Genomic DNA, 17,522 nt, shown 5'->3' on the forward strand with positions numbered 1-17,522 from the left:
GTATTTCGATGTTTTGTTCCGTCTCTGTCAATATCTAAGTGTTCTCCTTATCCCGAGACACCCTGTACAATGTAATTAATAATTTATACCATCTCAACATTGATTGAACACCTTTTCCGTAAGTATCTCAACGTATCTTTTGGCAACGAGTACCGCAAGAAAATTTAATAGGCGAGTGAAAGTTACAAATTATGCGCACGCGACTATCGTAACGCGCACAATATATCTTTAACGTAGAATCGCGCCGGTTGCTAACCGAAACGTAAAAAAATGCGGCACCATTACAAAATATACGCTTCGATCGCTCCAGTAGTTTCCGAGCCGAGCTCGTCGTGGCCGTCGCCGCCGCCGTCGTCGACGTTTACTGACTATTATTTTCGAGCGTTGCCGTTCATTGCCGGAACGTCCTCGCGTTTAAATTGACTATAATCAGAGCGGGTGAAATCCTTTCGGCCCCTAATGGCTTCCATTCGGAGATCCCCCGTTCGTTTCGCGGTCGACTTTATTATCGACGCCATGTACGATCGCTCGCGCTAACGCACACCTACGTCTCGTGAGAGAGCGAGAGTGCAGTAGGGGACCGGAAAAGCACTTACTAATCAAAGGGCGGAAACGAGAGGGATGAGGTCAGTGCGTGGCAGGCGAGACAAGGTGACGAGGGTCTTGTAATTAGCAGCTTTGAAGTGGTATCACCCTCGCTACTCATTACCAACGTTCAGGTGTCCCGGATATTAGCGTTTCTCGAACGAGACTTTCGGCGACGGCGGCAATCGTAGATGAAAATCACACGGACCGTTGGACGGATCTCGCGCTAATGAGCCCAAGAATTCCCGACGGCGAATTGCGGTTACGCGAGTAAATTTTCGCCGGAAAGTAACGCGAGGAAAATGAGGAGAAAAGAGAATGAGAAAGAGAGGGAGAAAGGGGGGGGGAAGGCTCAAAATTTGGCTGTGCAAGGGAAATCGAGAAAGTTTTCAAGCGATCTTATCGCGACTCGATGATGAAGAATCTGCCGGAATCTGTCGGCGTAAGCATTCGATTCAGCGGAAATGCAAGCGGCTGGAAATGCGGGAATTAATCTTGCTTGCTTGCTTCGGCCACGATCCCGAGAGCGAAACGAAAGACGAACGAGCTAAATTAGTTCTAATGTCCTCTACATCTTTCTCTCTCTCCCTCTCTCTTTCTCTCTTTTTCTCTTAGTATGCGCGCTATAAATTTACACAAGGTTTAACAATGATTTGAAATCCGTTTCGTTATCGTAACGAGTTCAACAGAGGAGAAAGTGGAATTTATAACATAAGTCATCGTTAAGACACACTTTTCGATAACCGAATGCTGAGGAAATATCCAATATCTCAAGTGCGAGTCTCTCCTTTGTTGCAGGTTACATCACTTACTTCTATTATTAAACGCCGATGGTCGAAAGATAGCGAAAAGATGACAACACGACGAAAATAGAGGCCAAGGTTTCGGACGTCACTGCTCGTAAACTCCAACCGGAAATTGTGGTGGACGTATTACGAATCAGCATTACGTAGTGATGCGTGGTCATTATCGAAGCAGGGACAAGCCATTACGTTTGAAGTAATTTCTGCAAATAGGTCTTACTCACGAAACTGAGGTAATACGTCCACCTTTTTCATTCTTTTTTGTTCCGCGAAGCTTTGCCGGATGATGTAAAGTTCGCGGAGCAAGGAAGAACAGAAAACGATTATTAACGCGTAGGAATTAAAAATCGAGAGAGTCAGGATCGATTTGCGAGGGTGTTCTCTAAAAAATTGGTTCCTATAGTGTAGTAAGTAGTGTACAAAATTAACAGAGAACGGCGAAAATTCCACACGTACGGCGCGACAAACGAGAAACTCGTGTTTCCTTATCTCCCGGGTAAAGGACTGCAAATAGTACATTTGAAAAGTAACCCGATATCAACCGGCTTAATAGTGGCAAGTGAGTGCCGGCCGTATTGAAAATGGCAATTACGTTGCTTAATCTACCTAACGCCGCGATAATCTCGTGCAACTGCAATAAGAACCGTCCGTTAGCCGCGTAATGGAGTCCGCGGGAGTACAAGTCGTATTTTATGGCACATCGCTACGGGTACTCGCGCCTTCGCGTGGCGGTAACGCCGAGGTGTGTATAATTAGTAGCCGGCGGGAAGCGTCGCTGCGACACAGCGTGCGATCCCAGAAGCCAACAAAGCGACCGGAGACACGAATAGCGATCCGCTCGGTGCTCCGCAGTCGAAATATCCGCTTATGAAACGAGACCGGCAAACGGGCGGGTCCGCGTTCCGTTAGATCCATAAAATAATTAAACACGGGGCGGGGCGCGTTTTGTTGGCCGGTAAATTATTTATTGCTTACCGCGACGGCGATTTAATTAGATGTAGATAGCCGTTTTCGGGCACGTTTCCGTCCGGTACGATCGAAAACCGTGTTCCAGGGGAGTCGGCCGCGCCGCGTATATATCTCGGCGCGACATAATAAATGATACGTAAAGCTGCGTGTAAATACACGGTAAGTTACGAATAAGAAAATAGACAGATCGCGTGGATCAATACAAGGAGCGGGGGATGGAGGGCGACCATTCGAGGTGCCGCAACGCTTTCGTTTCCGTTCAATTTGGTCATGGTACTTTAAACGCGGGATATGCTCTACGCGTCGATGCACTTATCGCCCGGCTTCTTGGCTAATCGATTCTTCGCAAGCGCTCCTTTTAATCACGCAACAGCGAAAAATATGTAAATTCGCAGCTTCATTGATCCGTGGCCGGCTGAACAGACAGAGAGAAAGAGAGAGACATCCGCATTCTGGATATAGTTAGCTCGCAATTACATAATTTTCGTAGACACGTAAATATGATCTACCTTAAAAGGTGAGTCTCCTTAAGAAACATGTAAATATTACACAGTTTATAAGATCAAAATAAAGCTGGTGTGTAAATCGCGTTAATTGTATCATGACTTTCGTGTTACATTCTTATCTAAGAAAATTTTATTTATTACTTAACTCTCGAGAACAACTGAGGCGTTTAACGAAGGAAAGTGCGAGTTAATAACAGATATAGTTCCGAGCAAATGAATCGTGTAATGTATGAACTTTACGATAATAAAGACGAAATTGCTGGTTTGCCGAAATGCTGTAATTTCCAAGGGTTTTAATAAAATTGTATACCTCTCTTATCTCGGTGTTTATTTACTGCCGAAAAAGCGATTACGGAGAAAACATTTTCGCGCAGTAAATCGTTCGTTATTGCAGTAACAGCAAAAAGATCTGTTTGGACAGTAAAAAGATTTGTTAAGAACATTGATTGCTAATTACGCCAATTATTAATGCTATACGACGTTTCGATACAACAGTAAAATCATTTTTATATCTGTAACAAATCGTTTATTGCTGTCACTATAGTAATGAACAATTTGCTGTGCCAGCAAAAACTTTTCCTCCGTGTACAGACTCACCAGGCCCGAGTCAAATAGCGCGACAACTTTATGCGGAGCCGCGGATTCCGCGAAGTATTAAACATTCTTATACATATCTCGAGATAAAGAAAATGTCCTCTCCTATCGAACTTCCCGGCTGCAGCGATTATTAATGCAATGAAACACTTTAATTGTTTTACAATGCTTTCAGCTGCTCATGAAGCGTAAATGTCTCGGCGCAGCATTGGAAACCTTTCGTTGCTCAACGAGCAACCTTGTCCGGGAATGAAATTTGCCAATAAAATGATAAACACGACGGACAGCGTTCTTATCTGCGACGAAATCTTCGGTGCACGACGCTCGCACGACGATAATTACCATCGGCGCTATTATACGCGCCAGTGTATTGGTAATTACGAAAGTTTCCTGCAACCGTTCGCGAGCGCGCTCGCGGAATATTCAAACACATGTACGTCCGCTAACGGCGCGTAGACTCTCACTCGATCTTTGCCGATGGAGAAACTGTGTCTTGTAATGTGTAACGAAAGTCCAGTCGCGCCGTCGCGCATTGATAAACAAGGAATCGCGCACGACAATATGTGGGTGGGCGATAGAAAAACAAGCGGAATATTATTCACGAAAAAAGCTAAACTAGTTTGTCAATAGAACCACTGCATTCCTAATCTTGCTTTTTACACCTCGAAGCGAGTAAGTCGCTTTCATATCGTACGTAAGAACCAATCGAATAATTTGATTTTAAGCCTGCTCGCATGTCAATGCTCCGCCGCCAAATCTTGAAAAATTTTTGCAACTTTATAAGAGCAATCACCCGCGGTCCACTAGCAGCTGCAAAACCGGTTTTGTTATAATCGCATGAATCATGCAAATTATATAAATTGCACTAACTTTACTGCTTATATTAGAGAATAACTAGTATATTGGTTTGCAGTGATAACTGATAAGAATACACGTCCTGATTATTTCATGTGGAAAAAGATAGATGTCGATAATAAAGTTCAATTCGTATGTATATTTCATTTACCGAATTCGGTAAAAGACTGCCCTATTGGAGTGAGAAGACTCGATTACCGTCAGTTTCCAATGACAGTTTTCAAATATGCCTAAAAGACCGGTAAAAGGGACGCGGTATTATATTCTGTAAATCGGTTATTACAGCTCATATAAGGTCTTACACTCGGTAATTGGCTGCCTCGGTAATATTCTTAGCGTACCTTTTAGGAGGCTCGGTGATTCATGCAACAACGTTTCTTCCGAATAATAAGAAAAAAAGACTTAATTCGTCGATATAATTGCCTGGGAAAATTTGTATACTGTGATTAATATCTAAATATTGAAGTGAAATAATACGGACGTCTCTAGAAAATGGTAAAATAATCTCATTATTGATACATCCAATCGGTGTATGTTTTTATAACCTCGATTTTAACAACAGAAAGTTCTCTAATCATAGCTAGACTGAAGAGAAAAAAATCGGCACCATCATATCTGTTTAAGTTACATCCGTCTGACAATCGTGAGCTTCCGCTCGACGCGTTTTCACGCGCGATCTGCCAATCATCCTGAAGTGAAAGCATTCCGGTACGAGCGGGACGAAGTGTGGGATAACCGGGTGGACGACGTAAAAAATATCGTTTATCATTCACGCAGTCGCGATTTGCGTGCTAGGCATGGCTTTATGCGAAGCTCCGGCCAGGGCTTGAAAAATTCGTCGTCGCCGCAAGCCTCTCCCGTAAAACCGGGCGCCGGGATATCTCTCGTTTAAGGCACGAGCGGCGTGAGATTCGTCGGCGTTACGAAACCGCGGAATCTGCGGTTGCACGACTCGCGAATGTATCGTATATCCGCGCGCGACGATAAGGATCTGCTCAAGATCCGCCGAGAGCGCTCGTTCGCTCCGGAGCGGAGCAAAGTGGAGCCACGCGTTAGGCGGCTTAGGGGGAGATTCGAAAGCGTGTACAGAAAGTTAATACCTCGTTTGACACTGGCGTTTCTAAATTGAGCAATTCAGGGGGCATAAAAACGTCTTATTGAAATCCAACGATCTCAATCATCGTTCCGTCGAGAGATCGCGATGTCATCAATCGACTACGAGAGACTGCGACTCGGAATGTGCGCCGGTCACGCTACCTGAAATGTGAAAAGGCAGGGAGCTTTACGGGAGGCAACGCGTCGCTTTAATATTTAAAAACAAGATAGTGGTGCCTCGGGGATGTAAACCAGGTACACTCGCTGCATTATTGCGTCTGCTCTTGATAAAAAACCGCCGGCATTAATGTCTGCTTTATGAGTATGCAAGAACGCGCCGGATTCACAGCGCGATAATGCTTAGTTAATATTAATGAAGTTGCGGCTATAACCCGCTTTACGCGGAGCGCTTTGAAAAATGTGGAACATCAATCCCGCTCGTGTGTAGAGAGCGCGAAGATGCGACACGGGGAGCGTCGCAGGGAAAGTCTCCTCCAAAGCGCGTCTCGCGACACTTACGACGCGATTTCCGTCCTGCTCGCCACGCGAGGAAGACGATGTCCCTGTCGGTTCGGTACAAATCGGTGCCACTCTCCGCTTCCGTGACGAGAAAATGTCGTGCTCGCGCGCCACTTTTGCCTCTCCTCGAGTATCGGGCACTTCCAGTCTACCGAACAAATGTTCAATCGATTATCGGGCGTGCGTCTCGTTGCAGCCTCGCCTGCATCGTATTTATCGAGTAGCTGTCGAGTTCACGTCGCGGCGAATTTCTAAAGGCTCGAGATCCGCATTTCACTCCTTCCAGGCGTTATTATATTCGCGCGGTGACTATGCATTACATCGCGACGGCATGCGCGTCAATCCGCGGGAGCTTCGTTTTCAATTAAGGTGCCCGCCAGACAATCGATATTTATCGTCGGTCCCTTGTCGTAAGCGCGAAAAACACTGTCTTTCCGAATATATTAATGAAAAAGTGAGTTTCACTTCGTTGCTGACGCTTAAGGGGATGCTGTAATCGTCGGCGAACTTGATAAGCGTCGATAACGTAGAGGCGAAATGTTATATTACATAAATATTGACACGATCATGCTACTCTGTTCGTATTCTTTATACATATTAGGCCTTACATAAATGTTAGTGCGATATACATGTAAATAAGATGAATGTGCGCCACTCTGTTTTACTATATCTAGTGGAGAATCTATGTATATATTGAAATTTCATTCTTTTCGAAAACTTTTCGTATCTTCTTAAGCTTTTATGTACAATTGTAAAGGTACAGAAATGTTCTTCAAAATTTTTCTTATTGAAGCAAACACACATTCGATACGTACAAGTGGCAACATTTTTATCTTAGATAAATTATTTTAGATAAATTTACTAAACAGGTCGAGATTTCAGTTTTGAAATTTTTTAATCATTTTCGTCGCATATTGGACAATGCCTCAATTTATTTTCGCACGTATTTTCGCTATGTATTTTTAATTATATGCAGTCAATAACAAATATAGTATTAATGAATTTTCGGTAAAACGGGACGACTCACACGTAATCTAGCGCGCCGTTACGAATTTTCGATTTTTGTTGTAGGTTTCTGCATATATGAAACAAATGAGGGACTGACAACGGATAAGAATTGATAGCAAAACGTTACCTGAATAAATTTGTCACAAAAACATATTATGGTATATAATAAAAAAAAAAGAAAAACAATTGAAGAAGAAGATTGCAAAAACAATTTAAACTCGCTTTAGATATGTTATAATATGCGACAGATTTAAGCCAATAAAAAAATAAAGAAATTAAAGTAGTTTTTCTGAATATATTATATATGAATATATTATATGTCGCACGTCATAGAATTTTAAACTGTATTAGAATAATAACATTGCGTGCTATGGACTTTGGTCAATTTCGACCAAACAACGCAAGAAATGCTAAAACACTGTAACGTAAAAACCGAAATTTTTTCCTAGTATATGCACCATAGGCGAAATCCATCGCAAGTGGTGGTTTCAGTTTGCTTTTTCTCGCACGTGTCTCGCTCGTTGGGTATTCACGGAAATCGTTCGCGGCTCGTGTTAATATCTACCGGGATTTATCGCATTGCCTTCGCAGTTGTGTTCTTTCTGTTTTTCTTTTTCCACGACACTTATTGCGACGGCGTAGCAGGCAATAAATATACGCTGCAACCTCCCAATTTTCGCAACGAACAGGAGAATGATGGAGGAGACGGCGCATGGTTATCTTTCTTTTTTTCACAAACAATCCTTCGCCATGTATTGTGCAATGTTGAAATAACGCGCTACAAGTATGGCGACTTCGAGCGATATCGTTTTTATTGGTGTAGTCGTCTATTAGAACGCGTCAGAGCGCAGCGAAAGTGATCGACCGGTATCAGGAGTAAATAATCCGCTGCGCCGTGAATAGAATAGATTCCCGTAATCACTCGATCGCATTCAAGCCGGCCGTTAGAACGTTTCAATAGTCAGTATACGAGATATCGGAAATCTTGACAGTATGCCACCTGTCGGCTTTAGGTTTGTCCGACAAAGTTCCGGTGAAATCAGAGATTCAGCGGAAGAATTCTCCACACTCTTCATCTTATTTTGCGCATGTCGACGATTAAATTTCGCACTAAAAAATTCGCCTCTGTTAGTCGTAACATTTTCCACCCATGAATGATATTATTCACGCTCTTCCAAGTTAAATCGCTCGAGCTCTTCGACATAATACCATGTCTCACACCGAAACGAGGTCGACCAAATTGATGTGCTTTTTAATACGCAAGATTGGCGGATAAAGTTCCCGCCACATTCTGTGTAATCACATCGTCCAGTCGCGCTTCATCTCGATGCGCCCTTATCTCGAGCGTATCGCGCGCGATCAGCTCCGTTCAAACTCAGCGGGCGCTTCAATTACGCTATAATAATCCCAATTAATAGGCAGCGCGAGCTAATAGAGCGCGACGGTTATGCAGACGCGGCTTGCGCGTGCTTTCGTCGTGTACACTGGTCGTTTTACCGAGCGCTTAAGTATAACGTTAAGTGTTTATTTATACGTAAGCGCGAGCCTGAATACGAGCGATTCGCGCCGCGCGCGGTTTTTCCGTGCGGGCACGCAAAGTGCCCAGCAATCTTCCCGCATACCGCGACTAACACACAACCGATGATAATTTACGTTCTTTAGGCGTCCAAGTATTTCTAAACACGTACGCCGAGACGGTTATTAGCCCCTCATTCGAGCCGCCGCGGATACCGCGGAAAGGATGGCTTCTTTATTGATACTTATTACGAAGTTAAGAGCTGCAAATGTGCCGCGATGAACACCTCGTATGCTTCAAAGAGGCGTGTATTGCGAGCACGTTGGGAAAAATAAAAGCGACGGACGAACGTCGGAACGCGTTACTCTTAATTAAAGATGAAGGAAAATAAACGCGCGATATAATTTTGCGGAGCAACGCGGCGAACGGCCGCGTTTAGTAGAAAATTTATTTTATAACTGTTGGAAGTTTGCTGAAGTTGTCTGTGCTGAGGTTGGATTATCCCTCGAAATTTCAAGGAATAACCCGGCTCAGGAAACTTCCAACAGTTGCAAATTAAATATTCTGCTGAATGTGGTCGATGATCCGTCTTTGTCATTTATATATGTCATAGGTCGGTTGTAAGTTGCGAGAATCGCGTGAATAAAGTTGAATTTACAAAAATATCTCGGATATTTAACCCGGTTGCGAAAGCTTATTAATTACGTACGTACGCGCATATCTTTGCAAAGGTGAACAGAAAAGACGGCGGATACTGATTTAAAATACGCTGTCTCATTAATTTATAGGATCAGCTGTGGCGCGCAAATTGTATTATGCATTTGCGCGGGTAATAAAATATTCGCTAATTGCAGTACGCATTATGTGTGTGCACATGGAGGGCTTGAGAAATGGTCGAGCGTTGCATCAGATTTTTCATGCTCTATCGATTGAATTCTTGCACGGACACGCGTGCTACGTCGTGCGTACGCGTCCGCTACGTTTGCACTTGACATAGATTTCAGGCGGTCTTATTGGATAATATATTTCTCAGCGACGTAACCCATAGTTTACGTAATATCAGCTACTCATGCAAGCTGTCTATTCGTCTTCCCGGCCGGCGTACGAACGATCTTATCTCAATACGTGCCATGCTTTCGTTACGGCGTTTCGCCAAATGTCTGTTTTAACTCTACGGTGTTAAGTGCTCACGTATTCTTGATCGTTTTCCAAGGTGTACGCGTCTAATAGCGGCGCAATGTTAACACAATTAATATTTATAAAACTATAAGTCCGAGTCGAAATGTGAAATTCTGTTTTAAGTCTTTAAGTGGCAATAAGTGCCCCTTTAATGCTAGGAAACAAAGGGAATTTAGCCCTCTATAGTCTAAATTTTAGTTCTACATAAAGTCTCCAAGTGAAGAAAGCAGCAATAATAATTCCCCTATTTGTAGCAGCAAAATAGCACAATAGAAGACCTTTGAATATTTAATGTAGAACTAAAATAGACTTAAACTGTGACTCGGGAGAAATGAGTGATTTCAATTGGGCAATATCATAACTCGACAATTCGAATCATCATCACGTAAAAAGTCGACATCAAGTAAAAGTCATGGAATATCGTTCGGGACAATCCGCGCTATGCGATGATAATCGTTGAAATATCGCTCGTGTTTCACAAGAATCCGGCAAGAGCTCGCACGAACAGAACGGCCACGGTAAAATCACGCAGCAGGTAGCACGGAAAAGTACGAATATGCAAAACCGAGGTGTGGTATTTTGTGTGCGTCTTTCTCGCGTGTAATTCCGAGACATTGTCGTTTGAGTTGCAACAATAAGCTGGCGTAGTAACGTGCTCGTTTCGCAAGGGAGCAACGCGGCCTAACTCGAGGGGACGTGTCGGCAGAACGAAGAAAACTTAGAAGGTGAAACGAGAACGATAGGCGCGTCCAGAACTGCTGGTGCTTAAAACGACATAAATTTGGAACTCGTCAAGAAAAGAGCGTTGAATTTATTTCAGAACTTTTTTAATAAAGACGAAGAGCCGCTTGAAATGAGAAATTCGCGGGAAGGCTTGTATTCGTCTTCGCTATATGCAAGATCGGACACACTATTGTAAATTCTCCTCGCTTACGTAACGCAAAACAAGCCGTCATATTTTATGTGATGTACAAGATGTGAGTGTAAAATTAAAAAAAGGAATTTTTTAATCTTGCATTCTTGTTTTCAGAGATGAGTCTTGGTGATGATTATCAATGAACTATAAGCGTAACTGATACTTCCTTTCTATATTTCCTTCCTCTAGTTCCTTTTTATATATTCTTGCGACCTCGCAGTATAGTTGATAAGACAAAATGTAGCGCGATAACATTATTATCGATTTTGTCCAACATATTTGTTTTTCCCTTTCTTTTAACACTTTGAAAAAGTAGAAACGTTTTTTAAGCGAGTAGTGCTATTTTCACACAATACTTAATACATGCATGTTAGTTCGTAATAGCGCCGTTGATTTTGCAGTAGTCGATTAGATAACGGTATTGTTAAACATGAGCTCGATTTCAAGCAATCACACGATACTTATTATTTTGTTACATAACAGAAATTAATCAGGCGGACAGACAGGTACAAGCCGTGAACCCATATAACTATCAGAGCATGTAGTTTGGCATGTAGTTAAATATCGTTCCGCGTCTACTTGACGTGAAAGAACTACCAGTCGCAGTTCGGGCGTCGAATCATGCCAGATTAGAAATGATTAACGTGAAAGACGAGTGGTGTTATAAGACATTGTCTTGTATCTATAATGAAAAATCGTGAAAGACGTGAGAGAAGATATAATTATTACCAAATTCTGTTTTCAGTGCGATAAAACCATAAATAAAATTCCATTTTCGGTGTAATAAACCACAAGATTCGCGTGGTTCACCCACTCGTTGTTCGTATACGAGTTAACTCGCGATATCGTTCACGATTGTCCCACGTTTTTACCCGCCGTCAGATAAAAAGTTGATCAAGTGTGACGACAAGGGTAGCGTAGATCCGGCCCAGGACGAAGTCGCGAGTGCGGTGTTTTGCAAGCACGCTGCCGGCACATCACGAACGAAACGGTGAAAAAGTACGTCAGTGTCGAAACTATGCGGCATGCTATCCGCTTTGAAAGCCTGCCAAGATTTTGAATACTGATTTCGGAATGTCGATAGCTCTCCCACTACGTCCGATCAGGTAGAATTATACGTTCGAATTGTTTATCAAGATCGAGATTATATGTATATCTATCGAATCTTTTGAATAAGTTTATAAGTGAAGTTAACGCAAGTCACGTATTTAGAAAAAATGTTAAAAAAATAAATAATTCGCAAAATCTTGTGAACGTAGTGCTAGATACACGTATATAATGAATATATATATACATATTGTTACGCTCGGAAAATATATTCTGCTGCCTCCTTTTTCTTTCGGTAAAATTTCCAAAAACTTAGGAATCTGATGTCACACCCGGGTGGTCCAGAGACGTGACGTATATTTCGGGAATTGGGGATAGTCGGATGATGGTGCGTTGTACGCGAGAAGAGTTATAGAAAAGAAAGCTTTATTTAAAGATCCGGACAAGTCTTTTACCGATTGGGAACCTTGTCCCTGGTTCGCGCTGCATTCGGCAACGATTATACGGATTACGCGAGATGCGCGAGTGCGAGGTCGGATATTAAGGACTCCACCTTCCGGGTCGGCACGACTCTTTTATAGTCTCACCTTATTCTTTTAGGGGGATATATTAGCAACAGGTCAACGGACGTGTATCGTCCGGAAATTGTGTAGCGGCGTGTGCACCGCGATGCTTTCTTGCAAGGCGGTGCTTTTCTTCCAAGCATTGCACATTCATAGCGTTGTCGAAACGTCCTCGGTGGCGTTTTAGTAACGCTAAGGTGAGTATAGTAACGCACAGTTATAACACTGACTTGGTATAAGCAGCTATATCTATTTTTCTGATAAATTTTCATTTTCTTTATTGCAATTAAAAAAACTAAATAATTTACTATGTAAATTATTTTCTATGTAAATTATTTACCGCGTAAATTATTTACTATGTAAATTATTTACCATGTAGATCATTTGTTATGTACATTATTTTGATATATATGAGGTAAATTTAATTCAAACGAATGAATATTATTGTTCTTGTGCCAAAACCTTTTAGTTATAATCCAGAATTTCAAGTTGATTGTGTAGTCCACGTACAAATTGTAATAAATGAAATGCAACAATTTAAATACTTATACCAATAATTAACTCATATTAATGTAAATCAGAAATAAAATTCGCTGTAACTTAGATCAGAACCCACGCAGGTGAAAGTTACACGGTACGTTTCCATCGTAGATAGAATATTGATTCAAATGAATGCCAGTAGAAGGTTAACTTGTTCACCACCAGGTGACACTTGCTGTACAAGAGAGTTATTAATATAATTATGAAGAATGATGAGAATATATCTTTTATCTTTTATTTAAGCACAAATATTTTTATAGTTTTCAACTAACCAATTTCAATAATCACAATAATGAGTTTCTTAGCATTACTCTATAACACACATTACAAATGAATAAAACAATTTAGTAATAATCTCACACTTAAATATATCAAAATTAAAGAATGAAAAAGGAACGAATGACCGTTTTTTGGCGAGATGCTTTCTCTCCATGTATTTTGCAATGGTTTTGTTAACACTTTGCGATCCGCGGCCATCCTAAGACACTTGACTAATGTGTTTCAACTTATCGAAGTTTTTTCTTTTTATACAAATATTCATATCTAAAATCACCATATGTTTATCATATGTTTCGATTTATCGATAAAATCAATGCTGTCAGATCGCAACGGCACCATGCCGTCGATGAACCGTAACATCGAAACGAGCACGAAGGTATCATGCCGTCGACGGACCGCAAAATGTTAACAAACAAGATAGGTGTGTGCGTGCGTGTGCGTGTATGTGTGCGTACGGTAGGTATCGTATAAATACGAGGTCGCACGGCGTACAGCGAAAGAAAAAGAAACGCAAGACGTGAAGAAAGAGTTAGGGAGTAATATTTGAGTTGCGTTAAAATTACGACTTAGTAGTGTTTAAGAGTTGTTAGTGTGACAAGCCGAGCGGAGATTGTGTATTTAGTGTTCGAGCATTACATGTTACATTAATTTAATAATATCCAGAGTTCATTTCAAATACCATTTCTCTTTTATCCCTACTTATATTTTATATTGCAGCTGCAGCTGTGTCCACAGATCGCAAACATTATTGAAGTGTGCAAAGTATAAATAAAGTAATATTTTAATATTATTAATATATATTTATTAAGATAATATATATTTAAAGTGATATTTTGATATGTCTTCGGGACAGTATCTTCAACCCAACATGGTAGATCCGTCAAAATATAACAACTCAATGTATTTTTACATACCATATATATTTGAGGAGTTTGAAGAAGAAATAATGAATATGGCAGGAAAGTGTATGGATATCGGTTGTGGTCCTGGTTATCTTACAAGATATATTCTTCTATCTGCACTCGATCCAAAAGCGGTAGTCGTTAGTAAAAAAGTAAAACATTAAAATATAATATAATATACACGTTGAAGAGAATTATTGTTTAATTATGTATAATGCAAAGGTATGGATATTTCGGAAAACATGATCGGACATGCCAAGGAATATAGTGACGAAGAAAGATTTAGATTCAAAGTATTAGATATTGGAACTAAACATATACCTGAAAAATATTTTGATGAATATGATCATGCATTCTCATTTCACGTTTTGCAATGGTGCCCTGATATTCGGTAAAAAAGATGTTTAAACGAAAAGAAATTGATTTTCTTCATTTATGAATACTTTTTCTGAAACGCAGCTTCTTTTTTAAATAGTCTTTCGCGATCGATATATGAAAATATTTTTCGACATTTCCAGGATCCAAGGAAATAAAGATGTAACTTCATTGATTCAAGAAAATACAATTTAATAATTTAATATTTTAATTTTACATTTTTATTTTTATTTTATTCATAAAAAGTGCTCTAATATAATCTAACAAACTTATGATACAAAGAATAATTTAATTTACTTTTTTTATTTAACAGACAAGCATTTGAAAATATTTATCGTTTACTTCGATCTGGTGGAACCATATTAGCATTAATGGCAACATCTTCCGATTTATTTTATACTTTTCAGGAAAAATCGCAAAATTTTTCCGAAAATCTGGATATTATTAATCCGATATGCATCCTACATAAAACTAAATATTAATATTATCCTTATGCTTTTTCTTTTGCAATTATTCATCTACAAATTATTAAATATTTTACTTGTATAGAACGTGAAGAATCTTGTTTCGACATTTTTTTGATTGGGTTAAACCTCATAAAGAACTGAAAACATTACTCAAAAGTATTGGCTTCAATGTTCTTCATTGCAGTCAACGGAAGAGAAGCATTACTAGCGAAGATGCGCACAAGTTACCACGTATATACTTTTAAAAATATGTTCACGGATAGCAAATTTGATCTCTATAATTTGATTATCGTTTAATGTATCAGTATTTGGTATAAACACTAGTTAAGTTGTTTTTAAAAAAATTACTATTTAATATTAATTATTAATAATATTAATTATTATTTTTTCAGAGATGTTATTATCTTTTGTCACACAATTCTTAGGAAACATGCCCCAAGTCCTAGTGGAACAATTTAAAGATGAGTTTACAGAAGAATATATGAGAAGGAGGTTTTATTATAGACAGACGTATAAAAAGGGAGAAAGAATTTTGTCAGATATAGATGAAATATTAGTAGTTTATACGCAAAAGGATAATAATAACGTATAATATAGAAAACACTTTTTTGTTGAAACGATGTGGTATTATCAATGATTGGAGTTTATCTTATTCTTCCGGCGCTATAGCCTGTACGTGCGTTACCGCAGACGAGAAACACATATCTAGAGACAGAAAATTTCTTGCTGGAAGTTCCAACACGATCAATTGCATTTATTTATTTTAACCGAATAATTATTAATTATTGAGAGAGAAAGAGGGAGAAAGAAAGATCGGGCGGCAACTCTCGCTTCCATCTGGCGAGATGCTTTCTCTCCATTCATTCCGCAATGGTTCTCTTGCCCAACGAGAGAGAGCGATCGAGAGAACTCCAATAACGTAGCCGTTGGGATCCTCCATAGAACCATTTTTGGCCAGACCGTCCGCTATCTCGATGGTCATTAATTACTAACTCAAAATTTGGCGTAATTATCTGCAAAATATCAAAAGACTCTTTCCTGTATAACGTCGAATAACGTCAAATGATTAAGATTGTTTTATATTTTCTCGAATTTGATCCGCGTTTAAAAAGTCATGCCATTCCGTCAGTTGACGCGAGACACTCACAAAAGTGGTACCGTTATCAGAATATACAACGACTGGCCTCCCTCGCCGGGATATAAAGCGTTTGAAAGGCTGCTAAGAAAGAGGCTGTTCAGATGTGAGGTCACTTACCACCTCCACGTAAACGGCCTTAACTGCGAAACATACAAATATCGCGATGTATGCCTTGTGGTTGCGAGCGTTTCGTCGTTTGCCCTCACGCAGTATTAACGGGCCGATATAAACGACACCGCGATAGGAAAACGGTCGAGAAGGCGTTATTCTAGGAGACGGCAATATTCCCATCCTTGCTTCTGAGATGGATGATTTACATTTGAAACAGGTGATGCAGCGCCGGATAATTCCGCGTGTAGTTGAGCGCATAGTTGAACGTGTAGTTCCGCGTGTAACTGAGAGTGGCCACAATTTTTGCCTAACTGTAGGTAAATTTAATTTCGGCAATCGAATATGACATTGAATGCTATTGTCCGCGACGGCAGACACAGAAGGTGTCGGTGCCGTGACTGGCGGAGCATTTGTCAAAGAAATCATGCGTCTTATCGTGAAAGATAAATCAAAGAACATGTCTTCAAATTGAATCCGATCATGATCTTCATCCTCACAGAGAGTTACCAACTTTTTTTTTCACTCATTTATTCGAAATTGAATAAGAAATCGAAATATGTTAACATTATTGTCGTAACTGATTGAAAAGTACATGTAATTTCTAATCGTTTATAACTTTTATGAATTTGTTTAAACAAATTACATGCTACATAGAACTATGTTTTGTTTTAATAAGATAATAAAATAATATCAAAATTTTCCCATTTTCATCAAAAAATACACGCAAATGATTTACTAACAGCGCGCCGCGTCCAGTTCGCCAGCCGCTGCGCGTCGATGTAAACAAATGAACGTTGTTATTTACCTATTGGTTATATATGTTATTATATATGTTATTATATATGTTATAACAATGTTATTTACCTATATCTAATTCAGATTGCATACCGTTATATATATAGTCCGACCAAAATTAAAGCAATTTCTCTCTCCGCTCTTCCAAGTTAGCAACTAACTCGGACGTTAACTGTGTGATCGAATCTACATAAGTTTTAATCCGCGTGCAAGCCGATTTTATTGAAGCGCGTTTTCTTCTCAATGCCGAAATTTGCGCGGCGGTAGCCATTTCGAGGAACTGAGTTGAAATTATCGAGAAATAAAGTAGCTGGTAAATTGAACGGCAAATTTCCTACCGTGATCGCGGCTGATTCACTCAGTGATCTTAGGCAGTCCGACCTTTAATTGACCCGATCGTTGAACTGCCTGATGATCCACCTCGAAGTATGCCCGATGCTCCAATCGATGATCCGCTGATAATCATATCCAACGTGATCATGGCCGAATTGTTGAATAATCCTAGACAGTCCGGCCTCTAAATGACCCTATCGTTGAACTGCCTGATGATCCGCTTGGACATATGTCCAACGGTCCGCTCGATGATCCACCGGTGATTGAGACTTCACGGCTTACGTGTCTTCCGTCAGCTGCACCGTCCAGAATCCAAAATACTTGCAACAAGTCCGGCAACTCCAGACAATTCCGAAAGTTTGTTCGGATGTACTTGAATCGCCGGGTGAATTGGCATCCACTAATCCGGTATCTGGCTCGAAGAACC

At 40.3% G+C, this 17,522-nt stretch overlaps 3 protein-coding genes across 3 annotated transcripts in view; 2 read left to right on the forward strand and 1 right to left on the reverse strand.

Moving 5' to 3' along the window:
* The window catches only part of LOC106744901, a 28,491-nt gene extending 25,364 nt beyond the window's left edge, over positions 1 to 3,127 (forward strand). Inside the window, exon 4 of the mRNA XM_014620039.1 lies at positions 1,384 to 3,127. Coding sequence (XP_014475525.1) covers positions 1,384 to 1,409 — 26 coding nt within the window. The 3' untranslated portion in view covers positions 1,410 to 3,127. The remainder of the gene's footprint in view (positions 1 to 1,383) is intronic.
* A 10,715-nt stretch (positions 3,128 to 13,842) lies between these two features.
* Positions 13,843 to 15,310, forward strand: LOC106744811 (juvenile hormone acid O-methyltransferase-like). The gene is made up of 5 exons (XM_014619849.1): positions 13,843 to 14,020; positions 14,099 to 14,267; positions 14,565 to 14,625; positions 14,829 to 14,949; positions 15,111 to 15,310. Exons 1-5 carry the CDS (start codon positions 13,843 to 13,845, stop codon positions 15,308 to 15,310), a joined length of 729 nt encoding a protein of 242 aa, XP_014475335.1.
* An 809-nt stretch (positions 15,311 to 16,119) lies between these two features.
* Positions 16,120 to 17,522, reverse strand: part of LOC106744812 (putative trypsin-6) — a 48,447-nt gene continuing 47,044 nt past the window's right edge. The window contains exon 8 of the mRNA XM_014619850.1: positions 16,120 to 16,278. Within this exon, the coding sequence (XP_014475336.1) occupies positions 16,120 to 16,278 (159 nt within the window). The remainder of the gene's footprint in view (positions 16,279 to 17,522) is intronic.

Source organism: Dinoponera quadriceps, unplaced genomic scaffold (genome assembly GCF_001313825.1).
Source record: "Dinoponera quadriceps isolate SergipeBrazil2010 unplaced genomic scaffold, ASM131382v1 scaffold1308, whole genome shotgun sequence".
NCBI lineage: Eukaryota > Metazoa > Arthropoda > Insecta > Hymenoptera > Formicidae > Dinoponera > Dinoponera quadriceps.

Bases quoted from the DNA above. Each gene is read 5' to 3' on its own strand.
- LOC106744811 (XM_014619849.1), top strand. From the start codon at position 13,843: ATGGTAGATCCGTCAAAATATAACAACTCAATGTATTTTTACATACCA. The intron at 14,268-14,564 runs GTAAAAAAGATG...TTTATTTAACAG, and splicing joins CAATGGTGCCCTGATATTCG to ACAAGCATTTGAAAATATTT. The intron at 14,950-15,110 runs GTATATACTTTT...TTATTTTTTCAG, and splicing joins AGATGCGCACAAGTTACCAC to AGATGTTATTATCTTTTGTC.